Genomic DNA, 18,772 nt, shown 5'->3' on the forward strand with positions numbered 1-18,772 from the left:
GAATTGTGCTGCCCTTGCCAGGGGCTGGGCTAAGTAATCTGCTCACATTTGCTCTTGAGAGATTTTGTTCCCTGAATGCTTTCTGTAGAGCTCTGGAAGACAGGAATGAAAATGGCCTCCCAATCTCTGGCCCGGGGGGCCGAGACCTCAGGGCCACACTCCTCAGTGCGCCCTTGGGGAAAAGCAGTCAATCACTCCTGTCTCTCCTGTCTCTGGCCACGTTCTGAGCTCACCCAGCCTGTGACCAAGCATTTCTGGTACACAGCCCCATTTGGAGTATCCAAACCCAGCAGATTCCTGCCGCTCTGCTCTTTGGCGAGGGAGGTGGGTCTCCCTGGGTCTGCCACTTGTGGGGTCCCTGCTCAAAGAGCAGTGGTCTGGCTGTGCTGTGGATCACAGTTTCAGGTAACCCTGAGTTGAGAGCTTACTCCTTGGCTCTGTCTTTGTAGCTGGCTTCCCTGCTCCAATACCTGGGGGCTTTGCTACACTCAGACACCCCCGATCCTTCTGTGACACTGCAGGACCTGAGACCATACTGTCCCCACAAGGGCTCCACCCCCGCTTATCCTCCGGAGTGATATGACTCAGTGGAGCAGACTTCTAAAAGTTCGGATTTTGTGTTCTGCTGCTGCTCCACCATTCTTTAGGACCAGGCCCCACCCCCCATGGTCTATCTTCCCTTCACTTTGGATTCACTTCTCTGCACATCCTACCTTAGAGAAAGTGGTTGATTTTCTGTTTCTAGAATTGCTGCTCTTCTTCTCTTCAGTCTCCTGTTGGGTTTGTAGGTGTTCGGAATGGTTTGATTACAATCTAGCTGAACTCCTGTGACCTGATGTCATCTCAGCCTGCTACTCCTCTACCGTCTTGATTCCTCGCTAGAACCCAGCTATTTTTTAGTATCTTAGACACTAAAGAGATTAATGAAAATGTAATTAAACAACACTATGGTTTTCATTGAAATTCTTGTTTAGTAAGATATTTTTAAGTAAAATAGTTATTTATGTTCTCATTTTAAATTTTGACAATGATAAGTATCACTCCATTTAACATCATAAACAAAAGATCTTTGGGGTCTCTAATATCTTTACGAATGTAAAAGATCCTCAGACTAAAAGTTTAAAAACTATTCTGAAGATACACTTACATACATGACCAGGGGATGTATTTAGGAATGCTCATAGCAGCACTGTCCATAATAAGAACCATCCTAAATTATCATCTTAGAATCAATAATTAAATAGTACTTTTACAATGGAAATCTGTAAATGAAAATGAATGACGTACAGTTAGCTCAGCAGAGATGACATTCTCTAAAGACATTGTTGAATGAAAGAACCAAGTTATAAAAGGATATCTACAGTGTGATTTCAGTTCTATAGATTTGAAAACGAGGCAAAATTAACATATGTTGTTTAGAGATGTTCTAGGGAATGATTATCACAGTAGCCAGGATAGGCTCTCTCTTAGAGGAAAAGAAGGACATGATTATGAAGGTGAACACAAGAAGCAAATTTTTCTTCTAAAACATTTTACTTCTTAAATTTAGTAAGGATAATGTGGATGTTTCTTTATATTTATTTTTAAAAATGTTAATACATTTGATTCATAAGTATGTATGATATAATATATCATATCATATATATGTGATGCTGAAATTAAACTCACAGAACAAAATAACAAATAAAAATATCATTAGAAAATATGACAAGAGAGTTAATTAGACTCATTACAAATTCCATTTGTGTTGGATGCATTGCCCAAAGAGTGTCAATACTCAAATAATGTCAATAAGCCATTAAATTTTTATGTTATTTTTAAATGAAGCTGAGGTTTATCTTGTAGCAGTTTTTTAAGAATGATTTGTGAGACCTCTATTCCTTGATTTTTGTTCAGAATGACTTTTATACTCAGTTTGGTTGAGTCCAAGATTCTTGGTAGTCATTACTCTGTGGCGAGGTGGTGTTAAATGTCACCATGGCGAAATCTGAGGGTAATCTGATTGTTTTACCATTATAGGCAATTTGTTCTTTTGCCCCAGTTGCCCAAAATATATCTTAATTTTGAAGTCCAATAAGGTAACTAAACTGTGGCTCTGTGTGAACTCATTCTGTGTCAGTTTTTCCTAAGACATTAAAGATTTCACTTTTGATTCGATTTTAGACATTTTTTTTTCTCAAAAGTTTTCTTGAATTTTTAATAATCACTTTTATTTCTGTTTTAATATTTTGGCTCTTTTCTGGGGGGGCAACAATGATATATATGTTGGATTTCTTTATTTTAACCCTTTTAAACTTTGTCAGTTTTCATTTTGTCTGCTTTGTCACTCCTGTGAGAAATGCTTTTAGCAGTTGCCTAACTTTATTTCTTGCTACTTCAGCATGGCCTTTTTCCTGTGATAGTTTTATTTCCTCCCCCAAATTATTTCTTCAGATTGTTCATCTTTTCATCCCCTGTGTGGCCTTATCTTCCCTGATTGCTTTATCTCTGCATTAAATTCTTGTTTTTATAAAATGATAACTTCATTAAGTTTGTTTAAATTAATATGTGTCTAGTTTTTATCTTCCCTGTCCCAACATTTTTTTCTGCTAAGTGTCCTTCTGTGTTTTTCTGTTCTGATCATTTATTTATTTATTTAATATGTCTGTAGATATACTTCTTGTTCCTTTTGATTCACATCTTTGAATGGGTTAGAGTTTTCTGGATGAACTATTTATAGAAGGCTATGATGGGTAGGGGCCAGAGCTATTTTCTTATCAGGAATTTATTAGTAATGTAGAGTAGTGTATGAGATTCAAGTTCTTTTATACTGTATTCCTTTATACAACTATTAGCAAGAGAGAATCTTTTTTACCTTTCCTTACTGACAGATTACTTCCTGCAAATGTGATTTGTGTGGCTCCAATATACATAAGGCCAGACCCCCCTTCTTCTGACATCTAGAACAAGGGTGTATATTCCAACAGTTTGCACCCTTACTCCAGTTGTTCACAAGAAGGTATTGTTCATTTTACCCCCTAGATTGTTGCACATAACTTGGTGAAATATGCTTTGCGTCTTTATGTTAGATCTTCAGTTATTGTTATCCTCTCTCTGTGTATTGCTACATTCATCTTTGATTTTTCTGAATTCAGTCATCCTTCCACACTCATTTTAATGTTGTGGGTTATGGTTTTAGAGGTTTTCTACATTTTATTAAAAGCAGAATTTTTGTTTCTTTTTCTTATTTTCCTTACTGCTTTTAGGTGGGATCTTAGAGAAAAAGGGAGAAAACTTTCCTTAACAGTGTAAAAATAAGATGTGTTCTTTAAACTTTTGAGATAGGAACAGAAATAATAAGACATGAGAAAGGAAATTTCTGGTCTTTTTCTTATATCTATTCGGAGATTTAGATGAGATCTTTAAAATTCAATATGCCTCCTATGAAGAAAACAAAAGAAAATCCTACTTTGTTTTAATAGAGATTATTGAGAATTTGGGCTTCAGCTTTAAAAAAAATTTTTTTTAAAGATTTCATTTATTTATTTTATAGAAAGTACATAAGCAGAGGGAGCAGGAGAGAGAAATAGGCTCTCCACTGAGCAGGAAGCCCAAGGCAAGACTCAATCCCAGGACCCTGTGATCCTGACCTGAGCCAAAGGCAGATATCCAACTGACTGAGCCTCCCGGGCACCCCAGTTTTTAAAAAACTAATACTAATTTGAAGTAATTTGCTTTCAGAATTACTTAGCTTTGAATAATTGAGTAATGTTATCCTCATCAACTACAATCTTATCTCTCATTGGATTTGAGATTTAATTTTACCCTACTTATAAGCTGGTAAGTTAGCCTACGACTGTCAAATGGATGCTAGCAGAAGACATGAAATTCCTGGGTCAGAGATGAAGGATTTTATTACTTACAGCACAGTAAACAGCATAAGCATCAGCATATTTATTTGATTTCTTTTGACCCCAAATCCTATAGGGGCAACACACTATAGCCTAGATGAATGCTTCATACACAGTGGGTTTGGATCATAACTGAGAAACATTGAGCTTGGGGAGATCACCAATTTTAGAGCAAGTAATAAGTAAACCTGCTTTTTGTACAGGGGGAATGTTGCCTCATTTTTCAAAGTTATCCTGTGAAATGGCCTGGTTAAAGCATAAGGTTTGCAGACTTGAAATACCCAGCAATATGTGAAGAATCACAAGAGGCCCAAGGGAAACTGTTTCCCAATCTGTCAGTCTCTCTCTGTGTCTCTGCCTCTATCTCTCTCTTAATCTCTGTTCATAAAACCCTCCTCAAAAGAAAATATTTACCTTTATGTAATCTGAACTATTTTAATGAACACATAAAACCAACCATGGAGGTGTTGTCTTGTTACCATTGTTCACTCATGGGGGTGTGCCCCATGTCACCAAACTCTTTTATTCTTGCTCTCATTCTTTTTTAAATTATCATTTGTGAAACTAAAGAGCAGAGAGTTGAGTTTATTTTACATTAATCAACCTATTCCTTTACTGCTTATCTGTCTGGAATTTATCAATGTATCCTTAGTTCTTGGTGCAACATCATTATCAGTCCCACCAAGGGCCCTTCTTACTTAATATATGTGAATAATGAATTTGTTTCTATAATCCCATTTCCCACTCCACTTTCTTTTTTTTTTTTTTAATTTAATATGTATATTTGAATCCATATGTGTCCTTGTGAAATAGCACAGATTGTTTGTATATGTATGTATTTATTTTTTAATGAATACAAATTTTCAGTTTAAAATAATTCCAAGTTTACAGAAGAATGGATGTAGAGGTAGGATTACCCATGTGTCCTTTACTCAGATTCAAATATAGTTCATATTTTGCAACATTTGCTTTACATCTCTCTTTCTATATGTGTATACATATTTTTTCTCAACTATTTGACAGCAAGTTGTAGACATGTGCCTTATCCCTAAATATTTCAGTATTTGTGAAAAAATAATGTCTTCTATAGCACAGTATAATTATTAAACTAGAAAATTTAACACTGATATACTACTATCAAATATGCAGTCTGTATTCAAATTTCAGTTGTCCGAGAGGTGTATTTTGTACTCTCCCCTGCAATCTAGTTTCTATTGCATTTAGTTATTTTTATTTAGTCTTTAATCTGAAACAGTTCCTTGGTCTTTCTTTGTTATCTGTTATTTGTTATGTAATTTTTGCTTATATACTGATATAATACTATAGATCTTTTTCTTTCTTAATTTTTTCAGTATTTTTAAGATCCACCCATATTTATATGTAGACATCTATCTTGTTTTGCTGCTTCCAATTTCTGCTTAGTATCCCATAATATACATATGCCATTCCCCAGTGACAGACACCTAGATTATCTTTAACAACTTGCTGTCATAAATAACTCTTTCATGAACATCCTTATATGTGTTCCTTTGTGGTATATTCCTGGGATACATATCCAATAATTGAATTGTTGGGTCATAAAATATCTGCCTATTTAATCTGATGAAGACCTGCTGAATTGCTCTCCAGAACAGCTGACCTAACCATAGTACAACTATTGTGCACTAAGGTCCCAATTTCTCTATACCAGTTTCTTTATACCACTATGTCAATTCTTAGTTCTTGATAACATTCTAATATTTGTCAGTATGGTGGTTTTAAAGTGGACTCTTGTTTATTTTTCTGATCACAAATGATTTTCACTTTTTACCAACTCTTCACTGAGATAGACTTTCCTCAGGAGGGAACCTATCTTTATTTTATTTTATTATATTTAAATTTTTATTTTTTTTTAATTTCCCACTCCCCATTACTCATTTTGCCCATACCCCTACCTCCCTGGCAACCATCACTTTGTTCTTTGTACTTACAGGTTTGATTCTGCTTTTTGTTTGTCTCTTCATTTGTTTTTTAGATTCCACATATAAGTGAAATCATATGGTTTTTATCTTTCTTAGTCTGACTTCATTTAGCGTAATATCCTCTAGGTCCACCCATGTTGTCACAAGTAACACAATCTTAACATTTTAAATGCAAAGGATAGAATTTCTAGAGCACTATCAATATTAGCATGTAAAAAAAATAAAATTTTATATACTTCTTTTAAATATATCAGTTGAATCTAAATGCTACAACAACTTGGTAACTTTCGGTATGCATTTAAAAAATATGTGAACAGGTTCTTGGGGTTTTTTTGAAGATTTATTTATTTATTTGACAGAATGAGAGAGAAAGATCACAAGTAGGCAGAGAGAAAGAGGGAAGCAGGTTCCCTGCTGAGCAGAGAGCCCGATGTGGGGCTTGATCCCAGGACCCTGAGATCATGACCTGAGCTGAAGGCAGAGGCTTAACCTACTAAGCCACCCAGGTGCCCCGGGTTCTTGTTTTATAGTCAAAATTTACATCATTTTTTAACTCTTTTAACTCCATATATCTGCTTGTTCTTTCCCAACCAGAATACTATCCTGATGTACATTTCAGTATTTATTAATATATTTTTAAAATATTTTTATATTTAAAAGTATTTTAATTACATCTTTATCACAAAAATGTATATAAGTTGCAATTAATTCACAGAATTTCCTGTGGTAATAGAAGAAAAAACTTTCTCTGGATTGTACATTCATAACATTACAACCATTGTTAACCAATTATTGATCAGAGAAACATATGCATATTATATATTTTAATAAATAGTAAAATCTAAAAGTAAAATTTTATAGAATTTTATAGAATTTCTATAGTAAATAATTCAAATATAAATTTCTATCTTATAGAAAATATATAGTTATATATTTTCAATTGCTGTATTTGTCCCTCTTTCTAGGATGAGGCAAAATTTCAGCATCAATTTGACTCTTTAAATTTGTTTTTATAGCTTTAAAAGCTGAGAAAATTTGTTCACAGAAATTGATGAAAAGAGTTTACTGTAGAAATATCACTCAGTTCTTTGAACTCCTTTTGAATTATTTGTCAGAACATAACCAATGGTGATCTAGCATCAAAAAAAAATTTTAACAACCTGTCAATTGTTAATTTGTTTATATCCTCTTATAAACTTGATGAAAACAAGAAACTACATGTTAGTCAATCATTAAAATCACTCTTTCTCAACACTGATAAAAATGGTTCTGATTGTCCCTCTTGACACCCACATTTTTAGACCCCAAGGCAATGAACTATTGTAAAATTATAGATGGGCAAAGGATAAGTACTTCTTTTATAGGAGAAATAAAATATAAAAAGGAGAAACTTGGCTTTTTTTTTTTTTTTTTTAGAAAAGAATACATAAGGAAGTTGGAGATCTTGAAAATAATTTTCTTTTAATAAGGATATATTTTTTAAAAGATTTTATTTATTTTATTTGACAGAGAGAGAGATCACAAGTAGGCAGAGAGGCAGGCAGAGACAGAGGGGGAAGCAGGCTCCCTGCTGAGCAGAGGGCCCGATGTGGGGCTCGATCCCAGGACACCGAGATCATGGCCTGAGCCGAAGGCAGTGGCTTAATCCACTGAGCCACCCAGGCGCCCCTTAATAAGGATATTTTTTAAAAGATTTTATTTATTTATTTGCAAGGGAGAGAGAGAATAAGAGAGAGAGAGAGAAAGAGCACGTTTCACAAGAGAAGAGAGGTCGGCAGGAGGAGCAGACTCCCTGCAGAGCTGGGAGCCTGATGTCTCGATCCCGGGACTCCAGGATCATGACCTGAGCTGAAGGTAGTCGCTTAACCAACTGAGCCACCCAGGTGCCCGACAATAATTTTCTTAAAGCCATCTGTGTCTGCCTATACCTATCTTTAAAAGATTCAGGAATATGTATAAGGCTGCTGCCAAAAAGAAATAATTTTTTTAAGCTATCATTATTTGAAAAGAATCATAGTAGTATTCACAAGATAATATCAACCTTTGAGAGAAGTATAGAATATTGTTTGTTGAATTATAAATTTACATTATGGAACTTTTTTGTGTAACACTGCAGTTGATTGTTTTGACAGAATTCTATCTACTTCTATAAACTTAAACTCCACCATCGTGCTTCTAGAATATCATTCAAAGAGACTTATCGCAGTGTGTTGATGTCGAACAAGAAGACCAAATACTGGTGTATTTATTTTTTGGTTATTTTGGCAGGTTACTTGGTGTTTTAATTTAGGGCTCTGGATATACTCTCTTTGGGATTTCTCTTCCTTTGCTTATGTTCATTCCTCCATGTGAATTACTAGTTTCTTCTCCTTGCCCCACATATGATATGTCTTTATTATGGCTCTTTTATATTATATTTATGGAGATCAGTTCATTCAGCTTTCTAAACATGTCTCAAATCTAATCCCACCTCTCCAGTGCTCTATTCAGACCTACATCATTTCTCACTTGGTAATGATCTTCCATCTGCTTTTCCTGCCTGCATTCTCTTCTCACTCCAATGTCTCCACCATAGAATTACTATGATGACCTGTCTAAAATACAGATCACTTCCATATTCTCCTACTCTGAAACCTTAAGTTGCTCTTGCTCAGAAATCTTCAATGTTTCTGCACTGCCAAAATTAATATTTACTTTTATTTATTGTAATTCTCTGTTCTCAACTACCTTTCCAGTTTTTTCTCTAGCAACTGTTCTCATCTATTTTATATTCTTGTCATACAAATTACTTATTTCCTTGGACGCATATCATGGTATATTTATTAGGATGTTACAATGGATACATAGCTTTGTTTTTTCACTAATAGTGAGAGCTTTTAGCTATCTGTGGAGAAAGACTAACATTTATTCCATTCACATCCTATTTAATAGAAAAAATTTATGATTTATCATTGATATATGTTTTTATATTACATTGATAATAGCATTAGGCATGGCTATAAGAAATGGGGGGGGAATGGCAAAGTTTGACTAATGAAGGGAAACTGAAGTAAAGAAAAACTCTATAATCATAATCCTTAAATATATTAAGATTTTTCAAAAGGTGTTTTGAAAACACACATATAATACAAACACAAATTGCATATATCTTGAATTCTCCTTCACTATATTAATAAGAAAAATGATTTTTACATTTGACCTTTAACATAGAACTCAGTGGATTATAACTATCTTTTTATAATTCTCTTTTAGATTCAGCATAGTGAGGTAGCATGAACTCTAGGATGTTAAAAGGCAGGTTCTACTAACACTTACTAACTGTATGATCTTTAATAGGTCATTTGTCTTTGCTAAATCTCAGTTTTTCATACCTATAAAGTGAGAATCAATATATGTTCCCTATCTGTTCAAGGAAAGATCATATCATGTAAGTTAACATTTTTGGAAGTATATGATCAGTTAAAGAGATTTAAAAATAAGTTGTATCAGAGAATTATTCAGTAGTCTCCTTAACTTGAGGATATTGATAGAAGGTATATGTTGATAAGCTAACAAATGATGAAATAAGGAAATAAGGATATATTGGGGGTCCATTTAAAAAATTTTTTTTCTATTTCTTTCTTTTATGTTTTTTATGTTTCTTCCTTGTTAAAACAGTTTTGGTATGAACCATGATGGAATTGGAAATTCTTGTGGGACGAAAGGTCATGAAGCAGCAAAACTTATGGCAGCTCACATTACTGCAAATACCAATCCTTTTTCCTGGTCTGCCTGCAGTCGAGACTATATCACCAGCTTTCTAGAGTAAGTAATCTCTTGAGAGTGATGATGAATTGCTCCAGAAGTAAGCCATTGGTAGAAGCCTAATATGTAGTGCTTCAACCTGCATAATGAGTAACTTTTATAGGGTGATATTTCAGGCTGTTCCCAAAATACTTTAATATATCGTTGTGGCAAATTTTTTCCTTCATGCTCAAACAGAACTTGGTAGATTAAAGAAACTGGAGCAAGGCAGTAAGTGGGGTTGGTGATGTGAGTGTCAGAAATGTTTAATAAATGGGAAACAATGCCAGAAAGAATTTAGATTTACACAGTTTAATAGAGCATAGGCCAAACTTTAATTCAGTGATTATATATTTCATTTTGTTTTTGAAAAAATTGAGGTCTTTTTTTTTTTTAAGGAATGCTAGAGTATCTAACAGTAAAAAACAACACAACAAAAAACCAAATACCCAGTAAATGAAAATGAGAAAATGAAAATTTGTCTTTGAATATTTATTATGTGACTCATCTTTTCTGCAGTTTGAGAACTTCTTTGCTGATCTTTTAATGTATAATCTAAAAGTCTGGTTACTTAAACATGAAATAAATAAATTAGCTGAGGTATAACTATGTTATGAAAGCAGGTATTCTTTCACATCTCACCTGCATAGGACTTTAGGTTTGGACTTTAGAAACTCATAGACTTAGGTCTCACTTTCTAACTGTGTGACCATGAGAATGTTACTTAACCTTTCATAATCTTCATGACCTCACTTGTTAAATGAGTTAGGTAATAATACATACATCTTCGGGTTGTTTTATATGTACATATATATGTGTGTGTGTATAGTATTGCACATAATTGTACAGTTATGTACATAATTTGTATATAACTTGTACATAATGTACATTGTACATAATTTATAAATATATAATATATAAATATATATAAATTATGTACAATGTTGTAATGTATATGAAACATAGTAGACAAACATTAAATGGTAAATATTATTTTAAATAATATAGAGGCTTTAAGCCTTATTGCTCTATCATTACTTCCAACTGTTTTGTGCCATTGTTTTCTTGGGGAGAAGAGAGTAAATACTCTGTGAAAAAGTGAATCATAGAAAAAGCACACATGAACTACAGAGATTCTTTTTAAAAACTGTATTCATAGTTCACATTTATATGACTAGGGCCTAAAACTTTAAAAACTCAGATAAGTTATATAAAGTAATATTATTTATTAAAGTTTTGGTTCATATCTGCTATTAGCTGAAACTTCTGAAAACTTAAAATTATGTATTTTTTAAAACCTAAAAAATATATTTTAAATTACTTAGCACAATGGTTTCATCAATCAGAGATCAAAAAATAAATGTTTAAATGGCTTTTTTGAATTAATTAATGTAATAATGAAATAGAAGGAATTGGAAATTCATATCAGAGAGTAGTTCCTCAGAATAATTATGCTATAACCTAAAAAATTTTTTAATGTTAGCAATAGGTAATTATAACACTGTACTTGCCTAGTGCCAAAGCTGGGTTGAAGGCTATAAAAATAGACCACAGAAAATTTGACATCTTTCAGTGGTTTTTAACACAAAGCACTAGCATTATCATTTTCCAAGATGTTTTTAATGAGATCATATTACCTAAATTTTAAACATTGTTGAAGATCTTTTTTCCCCAGAAGTCAAGCCAGATCTGGAATTTCTCCTTTGACTTGGCTCATGTTTTTATAATGGAATCTTAGTGTCTATCACCAGAAAGACAAACTGTATAATATGCTGAGTATTCTTGTGCATTTTTGAAGACTTCTCTTCTCATTTTTTTCTTTGTTTTTGTTTTTGTTTTTTCCAAGTACCAATTTTCTTTCTCCCCTATCCTGTTTATTTTGCACAGCCTATTTGCTAGGACCATCTTTGTATATCTAATACAAAGACCAGTTTTGAGGTCTTGCCAGACCCTGCCTTGATAAACTATATTAAAGTTGTTAAAATACTTGGAAAGGGAATCCCTAAATTACTGGTAAAGTATTGTTAAGAAATCACCACAGATTTGGTGGGAGATATAAAATTATTACTGGTTGCAATAAAGTGTTCCATTGAATAAAGAGAATTAATTAAAAGAATTAATTAATTAAAAGAATTAATCCCAAAAGCATTATTTAAACCTTATTGCCTCTTTGCATTTTGTATGTAAGCATGATTAGTGTTGACAGGGTTCTAAAGGGCTTATTTGTTCTGTATTTTATAAAAATATTTCCGTTTTACATCCTCATGGGAATGCTCACACAGTTAAAACCATTAGTAAAAGATAGATATGAAAGACAATGGGTAGAGATTTGGGGAAAGTTGGCTTTTTTCCCCTTTTTAATAATAAACTAAACAACTCTGATTATAATCTGACCAAGCAATAAGTTTTTTTTAAAGCACAGGGCCCTTTAAACAGGTCAGTTCACTGGAGCACAAAGACATAATAGTAACTTTCTTGAATTTCTTTGTTCCTTTTTATTAATACAGTTGACTTAATTGCTTTAGCAGCTATGTGTGATATTTTTAAAAATCCAATGATATTTTGATCAGGGATTGAGGTTACATTTATGTTTTATAGTTGGCTCAAAACGACTCAACATTTTATTTTAGTTTCTCTTCTCAAGAAAAAGAAATCTTGAAAGATGAATTGTTTAGGAACTGCAGCCCAGCCAACAAAATGCATACCTTTCTTTACTTAGTTACTGTAAAGGCTCAAGATGATGGTAGATTCTAACAATGAGCTTTATATGATTTATAGAGATTCACTATTCATTACGTTCAACTGAAAACAATTCCATGGCCTTTAAATGCCAATAGAATAAAGTCTCTTGTGTCTTTCTGAAACACTAGGTGCTATTGATCAATCAGGAGATGGTGTTTACCAACTCCCAATATTTTTTTTCAGATTTCTTAAACTCGGTGATTCAATAAGTGGTTCATGAATCGCCCAGAAGCCGTCCTGATTAAATAATAAAGAACCCATTTCCGTTAAAATGGACGTGTTATGCCAGCTTCTGATGTTTTCGACGACGGCTTTGCAGGTAGTGTCCTTCCTATCTGCCTGCGGGACTTATTTACTTATTTATTTAGAAAATAGAGAAAGATGAACCTGGTATTATGGCTCACACTCATTGATGACTATGGGCTAATTTACCAGGCAGTGGAAGGCAGCCAGAAGTAGTTTAGGCCAGTTTTTCATACATTTTCCACCACTTAGTGGTAGTACAGAGTAATTTCATATAGTTTTCAAAAATTCCAGAGCCTCTGTGAATCAACTCTTGCTCTATTTAAATTAAAGTCTGTTAAATTGTTTGAACTGTCAGAGATCCATAGCAAAATTTCCTACAGCTCCAAATTAAATACAGACTAGCCATTTTCACAGAAAGGATGGAAACTGAATAAAAGAAAGGCAGTATTATGGTAGAAGGTGAACTAGAAAGGAAGAGCTACAAGGAAAGTGATATAAGATGAACAGGATGACTAAGACACATTTCCTCTATAGCAATTACCTTTGAAGGTCAGTATCAATAATCTTGAAATGGAAATCAATTTCATAGATGGGACCCTCTTTTTATATGGAGTCTAAGAAACAGCAGAACCAGTTTCTCCTCCTTCCATTTATCAGGCATGTTTTGGGGACTTCACCCTAACCCATAAAATTCTTCGATAAGTCATAGCTATATATGGAGAAGAGGGGCATAACCAAGGAAATCATTAGCGGTACAGGGTTTGTTGGAAGCCTCAAATTCAGTTCTGTTCAAGCATCCCAGGCATACAGAGGGCAAGAGAGAAAGATCTGACTTAGTTACTCATTTTAGAGGGTAGTTATTGTTTGTTTTGTGAAGACTGATAAAGCAGTTTACAATAACATAGTACGTAAGATTTGCCATAGATAATACAGTCTAATTTTTGTTTAATTTAGGTATATGAGCACAATTTTGTGGTAAAAAATAGGAGACGGCATTAAATGTTAAATTTTTGTTGTTGTTAAAAGACTTTTAAGATAGAGATAGGGTTATATAGAAAAATTTATTTTTTAGATTGACCCACTGTGTTGCAGGTTGAAGGTCTATACTTTATAGTGTAATTGTTTAAGTAAAATATAAATCTAAAATTGCAATTAGGAGAATGTGCTCATATGTCCTGGAAACAAAGCCAAGGATGCATATTTTACATAGGGATCTGTACATTTTAGCTGAAGATTCAACTCTGCCTTATGATCCCATTTCAAGGCTTTTTTTCAAAGTATGTAAAAGTAGATTAGAGGTAGAATTAGAGGTAGAATACTTGAAATTAGAGGTAGAATACATGAAATATGATTTTGCTATCATGCTACAAAGATTTCTGGAAATGTAAATATACTTTGATTTACTAAGAATTTCAGTCTAGGAAAAAAACATGTTCTCAAGCTAATACACATTTTTTCTGTCTTGTCTTGGACGCATAAACAAATGTAGACTCTATTATCATCTTTATTGCTGTAGGTATTAATAAATATTGGGCTTTTAGTAGTGAAATGTATGCTGCTAGGGAAGTAGAGTTCTACTTTTTATGTATATGGTTTTCTCGGGCCAAGTATATTGCTGCTTAATAACAGTAACTTATAATAATATCTCATAGGTGGAAACTAACAGTGCTCTTCATTTAATTTATTAAGGAGTTAGGTTTCCATTTTCTGAGTGGAAAAATTTACATATGACCAAAGCACAGATCATCTATGCTTAAAAGTGACATTTGATGAGAAAATTCAAGAAATTTTACATATAACACCACTACTATTATTATTTTGAAAAGAATAGCATAAATAACACTAGATTTAGCATCATAAGAATTTTATGGTTATCGTAATTAGCTAGAACCCTAGATTTAATAACAATTACTCATATCTCCATTTTATTAAATAGATGCAATTACAAAATATAAGAAAATAACTCATCTAGTATTGTTGAGATAGGAAAAAACATTTTGTACCAGAAGACCTGTACAAAAATGTTCATATTAGCATACTTTGCAATTTTTAGAAATTAGGAATAATACAAGTATTTGTTAATAGAAGAATGGATAAATAAATGTGCCATACTCTTAAATGGAATATTAAAGAACAATATTAATGAACAGGCTACAGCTATGTATATCAACATGGATGTTTCTCACATTCATAATATTAAACCAAAGAATATAGTCACAAAAGAAAACCTACACTATGACTCTTTTTTCCAAAAATAAGCAGATTAATAATTGAAAGATGAATAATTACTTAAAAAAAAGCATGGAAATAATTATATTAAAAGTCAGAATATTAGTTACTTCTGGAAAGAGTGAAGGGTGTGATTAGGGTTGAGCTTTTGGGAATTTTCTAAGAGGACAGAAAAAAAAACCACTTCTAGGGTTAAATATGCATCTCTCAGATCCGTGTCCTCTACCTTCTATACTTATATCTGTGGTATTTCATAATGGCGGTTGATGACTCGAAGGCATAGAAATATCCAGAATTATTATTTTCTAAGAGTTAATTAAAATAATTGTGATCTAGATATTTAATTTACTTGAAAGGATCAGGAAAGCAGCAAATTTTAATAATATTATGCAAAAAATAATTTTGTCATTTAACCTCCAGTTAATTAAAATATGAAAACTCCCCCACTCCCAAATAGTTTAATCCAGGTTTTACTATATATATCCAATATGGTTAGTAGAAGAAAAATATATTGTTCATTTTCTACCCGAAATGTAGGAACAATTTAAATCAATCTTGGAGATATCCCTGCCATTGTTTTCCCAGAGCCGATAATCGGTAAAACATTTGACATGCAAGAATTAGTGGTTTGCACAATACTATAGCCAAACCCATTTCAAAAAGCCTTTGTTGATGCCATATTCCTAAATATGCATTCATCTTAATAAAGATCTATGCTTTTTTATTTCATACAGTGTTTAATTCTGCAAAAATATACAGAAAAGAAGAATAAAGTTTGTCTAGATATTTACTTAGATCATATTAATACAAAGCTATAAATACTTAAAAAAAACTGACAGAAAGTCCACTTTTGGAATAAACTTTATCAGAAGACTTTGTCTACCACATTGCTTGCCTTCTTTATTGTCTGGAGGCCCTTCCAATGGTTGTCAGATTTGGTGTTTTTTATAGAACATGAACCATGATTAGAACATCATTAATATCTGGGAACAAGAACTTTAGATGAAGTAATTATTCTTTCTTCCTTCTGGATTAAGCCAAATTTCAGTATGCTATCAGAAAATGATTTTTTCCCAGAGTAGCTATTCTTAAACTCTTTGGGGGGGGGGTCCATATGGTTCTTCCTATAAGTTTTAGGTTAATATTCTATATCTACAAGTAATTATGTATAATGATTTTTAGTAGATTTTTAAGCTAATGCTATTTAGGTGAATATATCATATACTTGCTTTGTTATGTTATTGGCAAACATTTCTGCCTATGAGACCCTGTACTTAAATACTTCTGTACTTAAATTTTTCACTTTTATTGATAGTAGTACTTAACACATTTTAAAAAAATTATTTCAGTCCTTCCTAAAGAGTTTTATAATTTTGTTGTAGATGGAGATAAAACTGATATAATAGAAGAAAATTATGGGATTAAACTGCTAAATTGGTTTATTTCATGAATATTACATTTTATCAAAATAGTCTGTCTTCTTTCAGTATACTTTTCATATTTGGCCTCTTTATCATTAATCTTAATATAAAATTTTGAATTTACTGGTAGAATTGCGTTTGCCCAAAGTTTGCATATCTATGTAGATTAAAGATACTTTACATAATAAAATAAAAAGAGCTTGCTATTTTAAAATTCATCTGGAAAGACTTTCTCTTACTGAGGTGCATGTCAATTTCTAAAAGTAAAATAAATAGGAAGTAAAAAGCAGTCATGAAAACTGGATAGCTGCGTGAAAAAAGGTGTTTTCTGTTAAATACTTTGAACAGTAACAAGTGAATTGATTAAAATAGCCAATAATAAATGCATCTATATTAGTATCATATTTATTATTCCATCTAAATATTTTTATTGATGAAAAACCATCCAAGAGGGGCGTAAAGGAAAAGAAAGGGTATAGAGAGGACAGTGCTGTGAGTTTTTGAATCTATCACTTCATGAGTAGTATGGTTCAATTTTTAAAATGTATTAATTTGCTGCTGTGCAAATACACATTTTTATATAGCAAATTAACTTTTACATTTTAAGAAATATGACAAAATAGTAAGTGAATATGAAACTCATTATTATGCATGGCTCTTTCTTACTTATCTATAAATGAAAATTTGTACTGTCCTAAGTAATAGTTGAGGAACTTCTACTTGTGAAATTATTTTCCTTTGGCAAAGTGGATGGAAAATATTTGGGAAAAAAAAACACAAGTGCTGGCACAATTGACAGGAATGTTGGAAAAAATTTTTAAATGTTGGCATAGGAATTCTTTAAAAATTCTAAGTTACTCACATGTGAAATGAAAGTAAAAAAGCATCTGTCCTATTTTGTGCACACTGACTAAAAAAGTGAACAATTATATTTAGCAAAGTATAAAGCTCTTTAAACTAAGGTATTCTGTCTGGCTTTTGGCGATCTTTATGTTATTTGTTCCACTGAATTAAAATATTATGTTTGAGTGCAAGCATACTTTGAAAAGCAGAAATTGCAGAGAGGAGAACATTCTCTTTTCCAACTCTGATGACCCTAGATGAAATATGAAATTTTTGAGAGACTAAACACTTCTAATTTACTTGAGAGAACTTTGGATCTTGGCCTCATCTGTCATTCTGCCCATTTATTATTGAAATATTTCAAGAACCTTTGGACATGTCTTATTACAGCATCTATTGTTCTGCCCAAGTTAGAGGAGTATATAGATTAGGTCTTTAAAGAATTACAACCATAGTGGTGGTTGTTTGGTTTTTTTTTAATTTTCCACATTTTATGTTTTTAATTCTACTACCAGATGTGGTTATATTTTCATGGAAAACAAACAAGAAGCTTAGAATAATATGAAATTCCATTTTGATTCCTTCAGAAATTAGTTTAAATCAGCGTTTTAAGGCCAACATGACAGTTTCAGATTGTTGTCTGAGATCCTTTTATTGAGTCTTGGTGCTGGAAAAAAACAACTGGAGCTCTTACTCACATTTCAGTAAAATTATTCTGTTTTGCTATATGACTATTTGTTGGTAGAATGTATTGCTTTTCATGCATCAACTTATTAAAACAAAGAGTTTAACGCATGGTTTCATAAATTGTGATGGAAATAGTCCATAGTGTACCTAATTTCCTTTGGTCCTTTATGTTGAACAGTTCAGGCCGTGGTACTTGCCTTGATAATGAGCCTCCCAAGCGTGACTTTCTTTATCCAGCTGTGGCCCCAGGTCAGGTGTATGATGCTGATGAGCAATGCCGTTTCCAATATGGAGCAACATCCCGCCAATGTAAATATGGGGTAAGAAGTCTTAATTCTTATGTTTAGTCATTTATATGTGTTCTTTCATGACACAAATATTAAGTTAGATTTTTATTGAGTGTAATTTACATCAGATAACATCATTAATTTAAATATGGCCTTTGGCACACCGCTTTTTTTTTTCTGATACCAATTTTCTAATATCTATTTCTAAATATTTGAGTAATCTGAAACAAGTTTCAAATGTCTTGTTGAGAGATATAAGTAGAATTTTAATAATTTCTAAATTATTTCTTTTTTAAGTTCTGAGTTTACGATGCCAACTTTAGTTTGTCTTTTGAAATGTTATGGTTTTGAAAACTACCCCTTCTCAGCCTTTTCTGGTTCTCTAATATTGGTTGGGTTTAAGGGAATTTTCACATTGGCTAGGAGCCTTTATTTTAATTTATACTTTTTAGTACTGAGTCATTTCAAGTTGCTTCATTCACTGCCCACATTCTAACACAACAACTGAGTGGGGACAAGATGACATTAACCCAAATAGAAAAACAAGGAAAATTACTGTGGAAAAAAAAGGTAGGTTTCATAACTGACTCTTTGTGTCTGCCTAAAAAAGTAGACAGTGAATGAAACAACTTGAAATGACTCAGTACTAGAAGGTATAAGTTAAAATCAAATAAATAATATTA

At 32.5% G+C, this 18,772-nt stretch overlaps 1 protein-coding gene across 4 annotated transcripts in view; it reads left to right on the top strand.

Annotated features, from left to right (window-relative positions):
• Positions 1 to 18,772, top strand: part of ADAMTS6 (ADAM metallopeptidase with thrombospondin type 1 motif 6) — a 304,096-nt gene that overhangs the window by 167,811 nt on the left and 117,513 nt on the right. For all 4 annotated transcript variants that reach the window (XR_006605319.1, XM_004764549.3, XM_004764548.3 and 1 more), the window contains 2 exons: positions 9,509 to 9,655; positions 17,981 to 18,122. Coding sequence is in view for 3 of the 4 variants with exons in the window: in XM_004764549.3 (XP_004764606.1) it covers positions 9,509 to 9,655; positions 17,981 to 18,122 (289 nt within the window). In the remaining variant the exon portion in view is untranslated. The remainder of the gene's footprint in view (positions 1 to 9,508; positions 9,656 to 17,980; positions 18,123 to 18,772) is intronic.

This window comes from Mustela putorius, unplaced genomic scaffold (assembly GCF_011764305.1).
Source record: "Mustela putorius furo isolate JIRA1106 unplaced genomic scaffold, ASM1176430v1.1 tig00000145_pilon_pilon_pilon, whole genome shotgun sequence".
NCBI lineage: Eukaryota > Metazoa > Chordata > Mammalia > Carnivora > Mustelidae > Mustela > Mustela putorius.